This window comes from Mesoplodon bidens (assembly GCF_964165515.1).
Source record: "Mesoplodon bidens genome assembly, chromosome: 5".
In the NCBI taxonomy this organism is placed as follows: domain Eukaryota; kingdom Metazoa; phylum Chordata; class Mammalia; order Artiodactyla; family Ziphiidae; genus Mesoplodon; species Mesoplodon bidens.
In genome coordinates, this window is record NC_138161.1 from 6,146,401 (window position 1) to 6,163,955 (window position 17,555).

Consider the following 17,555-nt stretch of genomic DNA (forward strand, 5'->3'; position numbering starts at 1 on the left):
TAGTACCTTAGTCTTGTTCAGGCCGCACTCAGACTCATGACTGAGGACCCTAAGTTGTTTTCAGGGCTCTAAGGAATTTTTACAGCTGGTATTTGAGATTGGCATTATCCACAATTGGATGAACACCAGCCTAAATTCCATCCAGCAGGAAGCAGGAGTAGTTTTCCGTAAAAGGTGTGTTCATTTTGTAACTAAGAAAAAGTAGGAACACCCAGAACCTAACCCCACCAGAACCATAACTCACCCTCGGCACTTACTTGGCGATTTTTTATCATGACCAGTCACCCTCTATCACAACCGCTAAAGCTGGGGAGCTGGGCTTCCTCCCAGCTCTCTTTCCAAGTCCACACTCTTCCCATTCCTGGCCATATCCCATCTCTTCTGCTCCCAGTCTGTTTCCCCATCCATAAAATTTAATGGTCATTCCTACAATTTAAGGCTGAGGTGGAGACTGGAATCAAGGAGGCAAATGCTCTGGCCTCTGCTATTATTGTTAGTATCTCCTGGTGAATATCCCTGCAGTGACACCGATCCAGGACCTCCCCTGGTCCAGCACCACGCTCTGTGTACGAGGGAGAACAAAGCGAGTTTTAACCCTCATTTCCTGTGAAGTTGAGCCCTTCACAGTTTTCAAAGCGCTTCTCTCACTTGATCTCATTTTGTCCTCACAACAACTCGGATGATTCTCACCAACCCTAATGAAGAAAGCAGAGAACAATAGTTGCATTATAATCATGTTGCCCAAAATGGGAGTTCTCCTTTGGGAGGGAAAGTGTTCTCATCACTGCATTTAGCTCAGTTTTCTTTGTAAAACCAGACCACGGTGCTTACTTTGAGTTGCTAAACTCCACTCCAAACCAAAGTGCAGACGTATATAGTAGCCGATTAGGATGGAAGTTATGATCCGCACCTGCCACATGCCCAAGGCTACAGACGGGAAAAAAGTAAGTAGTTGGACTATTCAGGGGGGCTTACCATTTTCACCAGATGTCTTGTCTTTTCCATTGGTTGCCCCAGCTCCTTGTCGCTAAAGGCATTAAAAAAAAAAAAAGAAAGAAATTGTTATCAGACACTTTCAGGATTATTTTTGTCTCTCTTATTGTTTCAAATACCTCTCGCATTACATCAAATTCTATGTCACTTTAGCTCAGATGGTTAAAGCATGATGCTCGTGAGACCAGGAAAAGATCAGCCCATGAAAGGATGTACCGGAACGTTACAGACCACCACCCCACCGGACCAGATCCACTGCTCTATGCATGCAGTTCACTAGTCACAAGGAAACCATAGAGGAGACTGTTGATGGATCGGAACAGCATCAAAAATATGAGGAAAACAGCCAAGAGTTTGTGCCAGCTGCGAGAAGATCAGAGCTGTCCCTTTTGTCAACGATTACACTGCTATAGTTTTGTTCCAATCACTATGTTCAATGCCTCATCTTCAAACAAATTGGAATCAACTAAAAAATCTTATGTCAATAGAGTTTCTCCTATTGTTGAGTTATTTTTGTGTCCGTGTTTATGTTGATAACAGCAGTGTGTTTTCATTTTACCAGGTCGACCAAAATTATGAATATATTATGGTTAGTCTTGAATCTTTGGGCATGATTCTCTGGATATGTGGTCTGGGGAGCTATGTGCACTGTATTGTATATGCAAACGTATAAGCATGTTTCCTTGAAGCTTGCCCAGCAACTGTCTTTAATTAACATGTTGTTCAGAATTATTCTAGTCCTTAGAGAGAGAAGTATTTCATTAATCCAATTTTCTGGTCATTATCAGAAAATATGCTTCGAGTTGGAAAAAAATAAAGTGATTGTAAAGTCTCTAAATTTCAGGTGAAGAAAATGAGGCCAGGCAGGGAGCCTGATTTGTCCAAGGTCATGTAGCTAATTGGATGGAAGTTATGACTGGAGACTAGACTTCCTTGCCAAGGTTAGTGTCTTTCAGGAGTTGTCATCGTTATGTAACTATCTGATGGGATCATGGAAAGAGAGGCAAGGCACTGACCAAGGAGAAAATCAATATAGATGACTTCCACCAGGGATACGTGTGCCCTTAAAATTTATATTTGGGTCCAAGACTTCAGCCTAAAAACAATATTAAAAAATAATAATAATCAGTTCCCAATATTGCTCAGTGTTGTCATGAGAAATTCCCAGGTCCTTGGCCAACACTTGATTAACAGAAGCCGGATCATCTGGGAAAATCTTGCTTTCAAGTTCTGATTAGTGTAAATAAACAGGGTGAATGAATGATATAGACTTAGGTGAACAAAATTAACCATCCCTGTGTATGCTTATTACCTGGTACATGTGATAACTCGAGAGAGAGGCAAAGCCAAGCCTCCCGTTTATTTCCAACCCCACCACGCACATGCCGCGCACACGCGTGCACACACACACACGCCACACACACATCCCATCTCAGTCAACAAGAAGCTCAAACTCCCACCCAGGTCACGGGGGTGTTCTGCCTCGTTCTGAGAAGAAAAACCACCACTCTCTGGCAGGAAGTGGAAGGAAAGGCTAGATAAGTGTGGGTTCTTTCTTCATATTTCACTTGAAAGTTCTTGAATTTTCAGAATCCAGACCTGCCCATGTTCCCATGGAGGAAGAAGGCTGCATCTGGCCAAACATCAACTGATCTTCAGTAAACTCCATTTAGCTCCCCATGTCATAGCATCATTATCTAAAATCTCAACCTGTAATACACATCATCTTGATTTAAACCAAATTACACCTTTCTTAACTGCAGTAGATTTGCAAGTAAAAATGCCACTTTCTTCTTGCCTGTGCTTATTCTGTCTCCTCTTTTTAAACACAAAGCTGGTAAGTTCACTGCTCTATGGAAATCTGATCACCATTGTGAAAGATCGAACTGGAGGCACAGCAGCCACCCCTGGGGGCTGAACCGCTCCAGGGTTTAAACGCTCCATCCTTCCTCACATAATTCACAGACGACTCAGAAAACAAAGTGAATTCCATGGAATGAAAGGACAGGGTTTTAGAGTTGAATAAAGTCAAATTCAATGGCATAGAAGTACAAAATAGGTGCACGCCCAGCCCCACTATCTTTAAATACCTTAAACACTGACATTTTTCAAATGTTGTGAATATTTCGTTCCATAAAAAATCACCTTTTAGAAACCTAAAGAACACCAAAATGAAGTGTGCACGGGGGAAAAGAGGGGTTCATTTTTAAGGATTTCCAAGATAGGGGTTTTGGGTCAGGTCTTATATGATGAAAGTAAAATGAAGCTGATAGATGACATAAGGAGACAGTGTCTCGGATCAGAAAATGATCCTGACAAAAAAGAAGTAGTCTTTGAAAGCACCTCATTTCAGAATTCTTTGAGACCTGATGACCTTTTTTTTTTTTTTGCGGTACGCGGGCCTCTCACTGCCGTGGCTTCTCCCATCGCGGAGCACAGGCTCCGGACACGCAGGCTCAGCGGCCATGGCTCACGGGCCCAGCCGCTCCACGGCATGTGGGATCCTCCCGGACCGGGGCATGAACCCGTGTCCCCTGCATTGGCAGGCGGACTCTCAACCACTGCGCCGCCAGGGAAGCCCCTGATGACCTTTTTAAGGCAAGGCTGAGAGCAGTGGGGGAACATCCAAGAGCTATCCTGTTCCTGGGGTCTACAGCAGTCATCACACGTGATTTTTTTTTTTTTTTTTATCACCAGGTGAGGTGGCTGAAATTCCCTTGAATCTGTACCTGGAGAGGGTCTGAGTCAGGCTGGATGTCGAGGTGCTGAAGCCAGACATGCCCCAAGTGGTCCTGGGCATCAGTGAATTCTGACGGCATCCCTAGCCAGGTAGGTAGCACCACTGTCCTCATCAGCTTCACTCTACATATTGTATCCCCTGGCACATAGGACTTGCTCAAGGTCACACAACGGGGAGGTGGCAAAGCCTGAGCTCCAACCCAGAAGTACTGGCTCCAGAGTTGCCCTGGGAACCACTGAGCCTGTGCATCCCCCAATATCCTCTTGAGGCCCCACCCCAGCAGGTGGGGAGATTTCCACATGGAGGGAAGGAAGACAGCACCACAGAGAAAAATAACTTAAGAGAAAATGCATCACCATTAAAAGCCCCTCCTTCTATCTTGAGCCCATTTCACCATCAGGAAATGCTAGGTCCCCATCTAAGGACACAGCCCAAGAAGTTAACATTACATACAGCATTGGAGTCGCCTTCTTCTGCAGCACAAGCTGGAGGCTTGCATGATGCTGGGGAGTCTGCAGAGCGGTTGTGAGGGGATGTGAGGTAACAAGGCAGAACAACGACCGGGAGAGGTCTCCTCTGGGTCCTCAGCCCTTAAACCCTCACCGGGCAACTCCCACGGGTCTCGGGAGGGAGGTTTCCTTCCTCGGCGATGTTTACTAATACAAGGATAGCATTTCAGAGTTTAATAAAAACCCCAATTAAAAGGAGCCTAGGGCTTCCCTGGTGGCGCAGTGGTTGAGAGTCCACCTGCCGATGCAGGGGACACGGGTTCGTGCCCCGGTCCGGGAAGATCCCACATGCTGCGGAGCGGCTGGGCCCGTGAGCCATGGCCGCTGAGCCTGCGCGTCCGGAGCCTGTGCTCCGCGACGGGAGAGGCCACAACAGTGAGAGGCCTGCGTACCGTGGAAAAAAAAAAAAAGAGCCTAAATGAAGAGTGAGTATATATACAGTATGTCCCCTACGTACGAACAAGTTCTGTTCCCAGAGTGTGCTAGTAAGTCCAATTTGTTTGTAAGTCCAACAGAGTTAGTCTAGATACCAAACTAACACAATTGGCTGTATATTGCTGCTTTTACGCTTGCCTCTGGACATCCTGGGCTTGAAATAAAGATACTGTATTGCTATACTCTATATAGTACTGTACAGTAAAATACACAAAAGCACAACCACTTGTAGAGGATGCATGCATGTGACAATGTACGCCAGACACATGAACTAACTTATGTGTTTGGACATGCGAATGCACGTTCACATCTTTGAAAGTTCGCAACTAAGTTTCATGTGTAGGGGACTTACTGCAGTTCCTTCTGATAGTCCAGCAGGTGCCAGGGATTTGTAAAAAGGCAGGATTGGTATTTAAGAGTATGATTTTAGGGCTTCCCTGGTGGCGCAGTGGTTGAGAGTCCGCCTGCCGATGCAGGGGACACGGGTTCGTGCCCCGGTCCGGGAAGATCCCACATGCCGTGGGGCGGGTGGGCCCGTGAACCATGGCCACTGAGCCTGCGCGTCCGGAGCCTGTGCTCCGCAACGGGAGGGGCCACAACAGTGAGAGGCCCGCGTACCGCCAATAAAAAAAAAAAAAAAAGTATGATTTTAAATCATGCTTTTAAATCATTACAAGTATGACTTTTGAAGTGATTTTTCCTGACAGCCCCCTTGCACCAAGGGCTACAGGAGAATAACAAGGAACATGTCTTAGTTTGGTCAGTTTGGTCTCTCAGAAGGCAGAGCCTGAGGCAAGAGCCATTTGTGCTACAACTCAGTTGGGGAGGGAGGTGCCAGTAATGAGGCGGGAGCAGGGGAGGGGGGCCCAGACAGCCCACGTGAGGACTCGTCAGCCCGCTGGCACAGCCAGGCGCACCCAGGCCCCGAGCCCGTGCCCTCCGGCAATGCTTGAACCGTGTCCCGGTATCCACCAGCTCCCATCTCTCCCTGATCCAAGACATGTGCCACAGAACTTAATTCCTGATGCTTCTAGTCTGGGCTGCGTCTCCAACCTGGCATCGGCTCGGGAACAAGGAGGATGCCCTGGGGAAGGAGGTGGGGACACACGGTGTGGGCAGGAGGTGACACGTTGTCACTTCAGACCTGCCTGATGTCTGCGGGGCCCACGCCAGCCGGCCACCCACAGGGGCCTCAAGTGACACGAGAGAGATACCTCACTCGCATATCCATTTGGCTGGGTGGCTCTTTTCCACCAAGTTGCGAAGTCACGGGCCGTCCTTTCATACTAGATGCTTCCCTAGTGGAATAGGCCACTGCTATTTTCCGGCACGTAAGCGGCTTCGGATCTATTTCCTCCTGTACTTAGAGCTCAGAGTGGACGTTACAGTGTGTCTGACCCCTTTGGTGCTACACGTAGAGGCCGTGCACACATCAGGAATACTTGTCTCAACGATGCCAGCTTGAATAGGAAGCATGCTGGCGTCCTGCCCGTCACGGACAGTCTCAAACACAAGCCTGCTGCGTGTCCATCCCAAGCCTCCACGTGCTGTTACCGCTCAGTCCTCTACTTTTCCTTGTGAAATCTATCACAAAACCTGAGTCCTTGGAGTAACCACCAGGGGCTTAGGAGAGAGAGGCATTCGCCTTAGGCACAGAATTTAAGAGGGCACCAAGAAACCCATTAATCAGGACAAATGCGGTCTGGGATCACTTATATGTGCAGTCTGGGGTTGGGGGTCATAAGAGCAGAGAGCAGGATGATGGCTGCCAGGGGCTGGGCGGGGGAAACAGGAGACGCGGGTAACAGGGTACAAACCGAGTTGTGAGGAAGGTCAGAGTGCCCAGTGCATAACACGCTGACTGGCGTTGATAGCACTCTGTTATAAAATTGAAATTTGCCAAGAGTGTGAAACTTAAGAGCTCTCACCAAAAAAAAAACCAGAAAGGTAAATATGTGAGGTGATGGATGTGGAAACTAACTCGATGGTGGGAATCCTTTCAAAACATACCTAGAAGTCAAATTATCCGGTTGTACACTTTCAGTATGTTACAACTTCGTTTGTCCATTTTACTTCAATAAAGCTGAGAAAAGGCAAATAATATCTTAATGCAATATTTTAGAAAGTCAAAAGTACTGCGAAAAGTCATAAACAAAATAGCAACATTGTACACAAAAACGGGTAGCTCATACCACTGAAATTCCCTCTTATCTCAGGCTCCTGTGCAGCGCTACCGTGCACTGGCCACATGTTTCCCCAAAGCAAGTAAAAGATTCAAGAAGTCAAGTCATTTCCAGGATTTAGAAAATTATTCTAATACGGCCTTTGAAACTTTTCATCTGCAGCTTTCTCACGGGCTATGACTGTGGGTCATGAATCTGTGCTATCATTCTGTGTGGTTTTTGTGTGTGTGTGTGTGGTACGCAGGGCTCTCACTGCTGTGGCCTCTCCCGTTGCGGAGCACAGGCTCCGGACCCGCAGGCTCAGCGGCCGTGGCTCACGGGCCCAGCTGCTCCGCGGCATGTGGGATCCTCCCGGACCGGGGCACGAACCCGTGTCCCCTGCATCGGCAGGCGGACTCTCTACCACTGCACCACCAGGGAAGCCCTGTGGGTTTTTATTATACGATTTCTAGAATACTGCCATGGAGGGTCTCATCTTTCATACTTTGCCATTGATACCCATAAAACTGGGTGTGCCAATCATATGTCATACAGGACACGGAATCACAAAAACCTGCTTCCTCATTAATGCAAACTCAGAACCCTGGACAGATTATGTCTACTTGGGAAATCATTCAGCCAGTATATATTGTTTTCATCTTTAGGATAAAACACAAGTTCCCATGAAAAGATATTTAGTTTTCATTCTAGAAGGTTGGAAAGAATGAAATATGAAATGAATTCCAGCAGGTGAAATTTGGGGCACAACGGACAGTCCAAGAATATTTTCTGAATCTACACCTATTAAGTGGATAAACCTGTCTTCACTCTAAAACTTGGCTTGATGCTTAATTTGATGCAATATGACTAGAGGGTGACCAGTTCCAAAGGCCCCTTAGAGTTGGGGAACGAAGTCCCTTCTGAAGCAGTAAGGGTCCCCGGTCATCCCCAGGGTCCCCCCAAGTCTCCATCCCTTCTTCCTCCATCTTCCCAAGCAACTCACCCATTGTGCCACAAAATTCTGGAAGGAGCTCTCCCTATGCATTCATTTGCTTTGACAACACTGGAGAAAAGACGACAACCCTCATGGAGCCAGGTCCACAGGGGACAAAGGACAGAGGGGCCCACAGAAGCCTTTGGCTCACAGAGGCATTTCTTCTCAGCCCCGTTATCCAGACATCAGGGAAGGAAGTGAATGGGCTTCTCAGAGTCCTGGGGTCAGCCTGTCACCGCTGCTGCATTAGGAAAATTCCCCAGTTAGAGGACTCCGGTCTCTCCCAGGCTAAGAAATGAAAGATTCTTTTCAAAAGCAGATTATCAAAATTAGGTATATTCACCAATGCACAAAACCATGGGCAGTGAAGGTCACGGATTTAGTGTCAGACAGAAGCCCGGAAGCAACCCGGTGGGGGGGTGGGTGACTCGCTCCTGGACTAACAATTTACTTTTCCTTCTATGAGGCAGGCACTGGGCCGGGCCCTGAGGGTCCCCAGGAGAAGGCACATCCTCTGACTTTGCTTGGCTCACAGCCTAGAGGGACAGAGACTAAACCAACCATCTCATATGGTGGGTAAGAGCTTGACCAAAGATGACCAAGATCAGGGGCACGGAAAAGGGTCCCCAACTCACACTGAAGTGGGTGAGGGCAAGGGGGGTTCCACATCTCGAGGGAGGACCATGAGTCCCAGCGACCCCACCAGCTGGGCACGGCTGGGGAAATCCCTTATCGAGTCTCTGTTCCTTCCTGAGAAGGAAAGATGCTAACCTCTGGCTCCTGCTGTCACAGGTAGGGACCTGACATGCAGGAAGTGTGCTCTCCCCGTCTGTCCATCAGTGAAGGAAATTTCCAGTAGAGGTACTGTTTATTGGGCAATATCAAGTGGATGGCATCTCTGTATCAAGGGAAAGGAAAATACATGTTTCAAGGCATCTTTTAACCTTCTCCCCTGTGTCCCCAACATCTGGCCTCCGTTGGACTCTGTCTACCAAGGAGTTGCAGAGGTTTGGCAAAAGAGGGAAAGAAAAATCCATCCCATCCCCAGGGTGGCTTGGAAGCTCTTGTTTAGCAAGTGCTACTTCACACCATCTATCCCCTGATGATGCATTTCCTCTGAAGTTATTTTTCTGCGTGGCACTGTTTTCCTTTTGCACTGTTGCATCCTGATATTCAGATTGCTAATGGGTTCAGGGATTCTGGAGCCCCTGAAATGGCAGCATCGTGACAAGCAGAGCCTCAAATGGGTCATAGATAAGAGGAAAAAACACCTATCTGCATGTCTGGCGTAGAAGGGACACAGGGACCGTGAAGGCTCAGATACTGCATATTCTTACCAGGGTCAATATCCTTCACAGGAGAGATGACAAGATGGAGAACCAGCCCCAAAGATCTCAGTCCACCCTTCGGAGGGTTTTTTGATGACTGTGCTTATAAAGAAACAAAAAGGCCTGTTCCTATGGTATTATATTAAGGCATGTTTCTACGGTATTAATGTTTTACTGACGAAAGATCGTGAGTGTCTTAGATGAAATATCAGATTTTAAATGGACAGAGATGGGAAATCACAGCGATCGTGCAGTGAAATAAGATAAACAGCTGGGTCAGCCAGCAGGTAGCTGACGGTGCTCAGAGCCACCACAGTCATTAAGCCAGTGGCTTCTCAGTGACATCAAAGGCACACCATGAAAGGCCCCTTCCAAATCAAAGGCCCTGAATCTGTCTGAAAAGTAGAAGAGTCTTTTCTGCCAATATTTTGTGATAAGGACAGAATTGATTTAATTTCTTGCCACCGGTATTTTAAAACCATCTATATTTCTCCTGGTAACATTCCAAAAACTGAGTATTCAAAAAATTCACTAATTTAATCCCTAAAGGTGTAGAAACCAATTTCAGAAGAGAACTTTAGCTGCAGGGGTTTCAAAGAAAGCCAAAAAGTTGGTTAAAAAGAAAATGACAGGATCTTGCATGACAAATGCTTTAACCTTTATTATTCTTCCTAATTCTTCCGCCCCCTGCTTTCACCTCTGGAAGACAAATAATTCCACCTCAAATACTATATTCAGCTTCTAGCATTTTCATCCTGACCTTTATGGTAATAGAAGCAATTATCATGGCTATAGTGAGGCAGACCATTTATGAAAGATCCCTCATTTTTAGGGATTGGTGGTTTGCGTTACTGAAATTTGCTTTATACTTTATCCTATAGCCATATATTTTAAATTAGTATTTTCTACCCTTAAAACCCTTCTCTGTGCCTATCTTCTTTTCCAATAACACTGTTTTCTATTTATAAAAGTGGGAGATGGTGACGATGAAAATTTTGGAAAATAAACACACAAGGAGGGAAGCAAAAAACTACGTATAATCCAACTATTCAGAGTTAATCTAGGTAATCTTCCATGAGATATTCCAGACTATTTGCTTCCCATTTTTTTCTGTGTGGACATACATAAATATAGCTTGCGTTTTATAAAAACGGCGAATGCCACCCATACAATTTCACAACAGGTAAAAGTTGCGATTTAAAGAATAGTTGCTATGTAACGGCTTCTGTATGGGATCCTCTAATTTTATAGATGCGATTATGAGTCCTATGAGTTCATCGTGGAATGAGTTCATGTCCTATTAAATTCACTTACAGTAAATACCTCTAAATTTTCAAATCCACGTATCTCAAATATGCCAATAAAATCACTTTGCTTCATTTATTCAACTGAGCTCGACAAGGAGTCACGATGACACATGTCAATTCTCCTTGAAAATGAAAGGCGTGGAAGGTTCCAAATGGTCTTTGAAATTGGGTGGAAGGCACCACCACATTTGCAGTGTTATTTGTTGAATTGTGTGTCCCCAGAATCGGAGCCCTAACCCCCAGGACCTCAGAAAGTGGCCTGATTGGGAGATCGGGTCCTTACAGAGGTGAACAATTTAAAGTGAGGTCATTAGGACAGGTCTTAATCCAAATAGGCTGCTGTCCTTATAAAAAGGGGAAATCTGGACACAGACATGCTTAGAGGGAGGAGAATATGACGAGACAAAGGGAGAAGATGTCATCTACAAGCCAAGGACAGAAACCCAGAGCAGATTCTCCTTCACAGCCCTCAGCAAAAACCAACCCTGCTGACACCTTGACCGCGGACTCGTGGCCTCCAGGACCAAGAGAGAATATACTTCTATGGTTTAAGGCAGCTGGTTTGTGGTTTGTTACAGCAGTCCTGGCAAACGAATAATGCAAATAACCAGCACGTCAAAGAACAGAGTCCTCCACTTGGGCTAAACTCTAGATGCACATAGAAGAAAGCTCTGCACTGGCCTTGCCCCACGTGCCCTGGACCCTGGTCCCAGAGAGCACAGGGGCGCCCTCCTTCCGCATCACTTCCGCATCACCTCCCCATTCTGTGGGAGGGGGCTGAATTCCCTCCTGAACCCCGAAGTGCACGGAGGCAGGGTGCTGTCTCGGGCTAGAAAGGAGGTAAGTGCTCTCTTTCAACCACATGGCATGACCCAGAATCAGCCCAGAGCCAGGGCTTTCCCAGCTGCATCACGGACATCCTTGTCTGCAGCCACATGGATGCAGACAGTGATGCAGAGCAGAGCGGCGGCAGAGGGGTCCTGCTGGCTGGAAGCTCCTCGCTGGTTTCCACGTGGTCACAGAAGCCTGCCCAGAGCCAGGCCCCATGAGCGGGATCAGGTAGTGATGCTGAGTGTCAGTGTAATGGCCAGGACAGACACCCATGTGGAGACTGTGCTGAGGCTGCTGTGCAGAAGCCAAGCACCCCCCTACTTTCCAGCATACCCTGTCTGCTCTGTGAGACCCTGGAGTGATTGACAAGGACCCGGATTGTCACCCCTCCCTGGTCATTTTTTTTACATTTCTAATACATCAGCTCTCAACTGTAAAGCACCATTTGGAAATTGTTGCAATATACGATTTAAATTATTTTCAACTAAGTGATCATGCTATTCTCTAGACACTGTAAACACCTTGCATAACCAGTTGGGTTTACTTTTATTTAAGGTGTGATACTGAAGAAGCTGGCTTCTGGGGCTAAGAGTAGAGCCAGGGGACTGGCTCCAAAGGGACACAAAAGAACTTCTGGGAGTCTGATAGTCTATATAGTCTGATAGTCTATATCTCAAGTGTAAGACCGCAAACATGTCAAAACTCATCCACTGTACAATTTTAAAAAGGCCAATTTTTACTATATATAAAATATACCTTAATAAACCTGACTTTAAAAAAAAAAAGAGAGCCCTGGAGTCAGGCTCTCCAGGCTCTCCAGCCCTGTCACTTAGCAGCTGTGTGACCCTGCTCACAACACTTAACTTCTCTGAGCCTCAGTTTCTGCTTCTATAAAATGGGCATAACAATACACCGACCTCATCAGGTTGTGAGAATCCAATGAGATAAAAATAATCACATTGCCTAGATGTGGTCCCTAGAAAAAAGTCAGACTGCAAAGTAATGGTAAAAGAGGCTTGGAAAGACAAATGTCTCCTTCTTTTCCATCGTATTCAACTTGCAGTAAGTTAAGGTAACGGAGGCATACGGGGCTCAGCAGTTTGAGGAAAGAGGAAACCCAGCTCTCAAATGTGGCTGAAGGACCCTGAACAAATGATTTCACTCAGCTTCTTCTTCACCTGCTCAGTTTCTTCTTCGTGGAGAATTAAAATAAATACGATTAAATTAAGCATGTATTTCACATGGCTATAATGAGAATCCAAAGGTAGAATATTGGTCTGCATGTTCATTTATTTTCATAAACTATGCAGCCTCTGCCTGTTAGTTGTTGTTACTTTCATTTGAAGTTCCCTGGGCCTCTGCTTCTGCTGTGGATGCATTTGTGTGTTTGGTATAAATCACTGATTTATTTTCTTTCTAGAAAGAGAAGATGCAGGAGGAGGGTAGACGATGACCAGAGAAGGAAGGTGGAAGGAAGCTGGAAGGACCTAGTGGCCCCCTTACATCGTGTGTGCCTCTCACCCAATCAGCAGACTCTCCCCAAGTCTGAGCTTGAACAAAAGGATGTGTGGGTCAATATACAGCCACAGTCAACTCAACCTGCCTGGGCCATCTTTGGAAGCCCCAAGGATCTGTAAGATGCTAGAACAGGGCTCCAGGACACTGCAGACAGCTCTGTCTCCGTAATTCACTCTGTCTGGGTGTACCGATTTATTTTCACATGTTTAACTAGCTTCATAAACTCTTGCCTGGACACTCCTCTTAAGAAAGCCAAAGCTCGGTCCCTGTACATTGACTTCTTGTGATGGAGTGCAGATGTTGACTCAGCCCCAATTGCTACTCCATGAGCTTCTCCAAAAGGGGGCTGTTCCAGGCTTCAGAAGCTAGAGTCTTTCTTTTTTGGTAATAAAGAAGCAGCCAGGGTTTTTTTCCCCACTCAAGTAAAACAAAAATAGCTTCAGAACATGGTAGAAGTCTGAGGTTTTATACTTTTGGAAGAGAGGGGAAGGCTTTGTCCTAAATTAGCTGTCACAGCTCAAAAAATGAATTGAGAGAAATTAGAAGACAGGAGAAAAGCTATTCTATATATAAAATAGATAAACAACAAGGACCTTCCATAGAGCACAGGGAACTCTATATTTTGTAATAACCTATAAGGGAAAAGAATCTGAAAAAGAATATATATATGTCTGTATAAATGACTCACTTTGCTGTACACCTGAAACTAACACAACACTGTAAATCAACTATGCTTCAAAAATAAATAAATAAAATGAAAAAAAGAAAAAAGCTACATGGGCCATTGAATCAGCTGCCCCCTTGGGAGGTGAAAATTCTAGCACCCTCTGCACTTAAAACAAAACATACAAAGGCCCCACCCACCCAGAAGCACTGACCAGCTCAGTCTACTGTCTCTGCCTTCTTCACAAGCAATATTGCTCCAAATTTTATTTTCAAATCCCTCCGAAATCCAGAACAATTTAATTTGCTGGAAAACAAACCCAGCCGTAATTTAGTTGAAGGTTGCCTTCCAGGGACAGGGCTGTTAAAAAAGCAGGAAGCTCACGCCACCAACCTGTCTCATACCCGCCCACTTGGCTCTTACTATGGTTAGAGCTTTGTACTTCCCAAGCCCAAAAATGTTCCCTTAATTGGGCAAGCATAACACACCTGCCCTCTGTGTCCCCTGACATCACACACACAAGGAGAAAAGGGTGAGGACGGAAGGCTTAAGTGCAGGAAAAGTCTCAGGACGAAACGGGCCCCTCAGATCCAGCAACCTCACCCAGTAAAGAGGTTTGGAATCCGACTCGGGGGAATTTTTCACACTGAGGTTATAGCTTAGCATTTATATGGTCTTTAAAAAATATATGCTTTCCAAGTGCTTTTGAATCAGTGTTATGGCTCCAACCTCGTGACAGTCCCGCGGTGTCAGACAGCATCATCGACTCCTTGTTCAAGCATGTCTCTGGGTGAGCTTCCTCCAAGCTGACATGAAAGCTCCATCTGACTTGTGGCTAAGACCCTCAAGCCACCTTGCTTCCATGGTCAGGCATGGGCCATTCCGGAAGCCTCCACTTGAAGCAGGGAAAACCATATATAAAAAGCTCCAGGCAGGGCCTCCCTGGTGGCGCAGTGGTTGAGAGTCCGCCTGCCGATGCAGGGGACGCGGGTTCATGCCCCGGTCTGGGAGGATCCGACATGCCGCGGAGCGGCTGGGCCCGTGAGCCATGGCCGCTGGGCCTGCGCGTCCAGAGCCTGTGCTCCGCAACGGGAGAGGCCACAGCAGTGAGAGGCCCACATACCGCAAAAAAAAAGAAAAAAAAAAAAAAAAAGCTCCAGGCATGGCAAAGGGATAATGGAATTATGTTGCATCACTCTGTCTCTGTTTTGTTTTTTTTTTAATATTTTTATTGGAGTATAATTGCTTGACAATGGTGTGTTAGTTTCTGCTTTGTAACAAAGTGAATCAGCTATACACATACGTATGTCCCCATATATCCTCCTTCCTGCGTCTCCCTCCCACCCTCCCTATCCCACCCCTCTAGGTGGTCACAAAGCACAGAGCTGATCTCCCTGTGGTATGCGGCTGCTTCCCACTAGCTATCTATTTTACATTTGGTAGTATTTGTAAGTCCATGCCACTCTCTCACTTCGTCCCAGCTTACCCTTCCCCCTCCCTGTGTCCTGAAGTCCATTCTCTACGTCTGCATCTTTATTCCTGTCCTTCCCCTAGGTTCTTCAGAACAATTTTTTTTTTTTTAGATTCCATATATATGTGTTAGCATATGGTATTTGTTTTTCTCTTTCTGACTTACTTCACTCTGTATGACAGACTCTAGGTCCATCCACCTCACTGCTAATAACTCAATTTCGTTTCTTTTTATGGCTGGGTAATATTCCATTGTATATATGTGCCACATCTTCTTTATCCATTACTCTGTTGATGGACACTTAGGTTGCTTCCATGTCCTGGCTATTGTAAATAGTGCTGCAGTGAACATAGTGGTACAAGACTCTTTTTGAATTATGGTTTTCTCAGGGTATATGCCCAGTAGTGGGATTGCTGGGTCGTATGGTAGTTCTATTTTTAGTTTTGTTTTTTTTCACTAAAAAGCAATCGGCAGCCCCCATTTCCACACTTCCCTTCCCCCACCTCACTGGACCAGCCCTGTGGCCCTGTGACACTTGCAGTCCCCTACAGGGTCCCTCACTTAAAGGGCCCACACTTGGCATCACGTTCTCGAAATTCTTTATCATATTCAACATGGAGCACCACATTTCTCTTTTTCACTGTCCCCCGAAATCGTGTCACTGGTCTTCTTCCCACCACCCAGTGGCAGGCTCACTTAGACTGCCCAGCTCTGAGCCCCTGTCACCTGGAAAGAGGTTTATGGCAGAGGTGGACTGGAGCCAAAGATGACAGAGCTGTGGCTTGTGTTTAAGTGGCCTCATTTCTGATGGGAACCTACTCTACTCTTCAGCCCCTGGCCTGCTTCCTTGTTGTAATACTGAAGGGACACAGCAGCAGAGCAAGGACCCCGGAGGGCCCTGCTTGTGACCCTACAGTTATATTACACGGCATATATATTTGTGTCAGGTGAGAATTCCAAATCCTCATCCAAAATTCAACTGTGGGGAAGCTCTTGCATGTATTTCAGTCAAATCTGGCTCTCAGCAAGAACTCAGCATAAAAAGGGTGATGTGGAAATTCACAAAGCAGTGCCCCCCAAATGAACTGAATCTGCTCTGAATTTAGGAAAGACAAAATCTAGATGAAAAAATAACAGTGAACTTGCAAGAGGTATTTGGTGGAAATACAGATTGACAAACTGCTACATCTATTTTAAGAAGATATCAAGAGGAAGTAAAATAGCCCACATTTCAGAGGTATAGAACATTGCCAGAAATAATATTTGCGATGTGACACTGTATTATCTCGGTATTTTGAACAGGACTTATGCATATGTGAGAACTGAGCTATAAATACAGGGATGAGCCCACGCCCTGAACGAACTCCAAAGACAAGAAAATAATAATAATGCTTAAGAAGCCACCCGGGGCTCTGAGACACAAAGCGAGCAATGATATTCTGCCATGGACAAATGTTAATACCCTCACAGAAGATAGATTACAGGCATATCTAAATTCACTTAGGCATTTCTCACAATCAGAATATGGAACTTTGAAAATAACACAGTATGCACAATTCCAAAAATCTTATTGACTGTCCCCATGTAATCTGCTTCCAAAGTACTGAACGGATTTATTTTCACTTAACACTTTTAAAGAAAGATATGACAAGTCAGTAGAACCCAACTATTCATTAATAAGGATGAAAAAAATGTCCAGCATGTTTTTTTGTTTGGTTGTTTTTTTTTTGTTTTTTTGTTTTTTTTTGCAGCACGTGGGCCTCTCACTGTTGTGGCCTCTCCCATTGCGGACCACAGGCTCCAGATGTGCAGGCTCAGCGGCCATGGCTCACGGGCCCAGCCGCTCCGCGGCATGTGGGATCTTCCCGGACCGGGGCACGAACCCGTGTCTCCTGCATCGGCAGGTGGACTCTCAACCATGCGCCCCCAGGGAAGCCCTGTCCAGCATGTTTAAAGCAATTCACATCACTAAGCAGGAGTTAGAAATCAACTACCATCAACCCTCTGTATCCGACAGTTCTGAATCTGAGATTCAACCAACCGCAGATGTAAAATATTTTTTAAAAATTCCAGAAAGTTCCAAAAAGCAAAACTTGAATTTGCTGCATGCTAGCAACTATTTACTTAGCACTTACATTGTATTTACAACTATTGACATAATTTACATTGTATTAGACATTATAAGTAATCTGGAGATGATTTAAAGTATATGGGAGGATGTGTGTAGGTTATATGCAAATATTATGCCATTTTATATAAGGGACTTGAGCATCTTTGTATTGGTATCCATCCGTGGGCAGGGTGGTCCTGGAACCAACCAATCCCCCTAGGATATCAAGGGATAGCTGAACAGTATCCTAGTAGATGTGTATCCATTCATTGGACCTGAAGATTGCTAAATTCGCATGAGGTTCTAACATATATGACTTTCAAGATTCACCATTAGTTATGGTGGTTATTCTTCAGCCAACCTGTACTGAGCCCCTACTTTTGTAAGCATTGACTCTTTGGGAAGGTTTTGCTGGTCACATCCTTCTCCCCTTCCCAGGTCTGCAGAATGATGTTAACCAATGCTTCCCTGGCACTTGGTCTATACAGTGAGT

General features: G+C 45.7%; 1 protein-coding gene across 1 annotated transcript in view; it reads right to left on the minus strand.

The window, feature by feature from the left end:
- Nucleotides 1-17,555, minus strand: part of PCP4 (Purkinje cell protein 4) — a 55,440-nt gene that overhangs the window by 27,987 nt on the left and 9,898 nt on the right. The window contains exon 2 of the mRNA XM_081234835.1: nt 976-1,027. Within this exon, the coding sequence (XP_081090961.1) occupies nt 976-1,027 (52 nt within the window). The remainder of the gene's footprint in view (nt 1-975; nt 1,028-17,555) is intronic.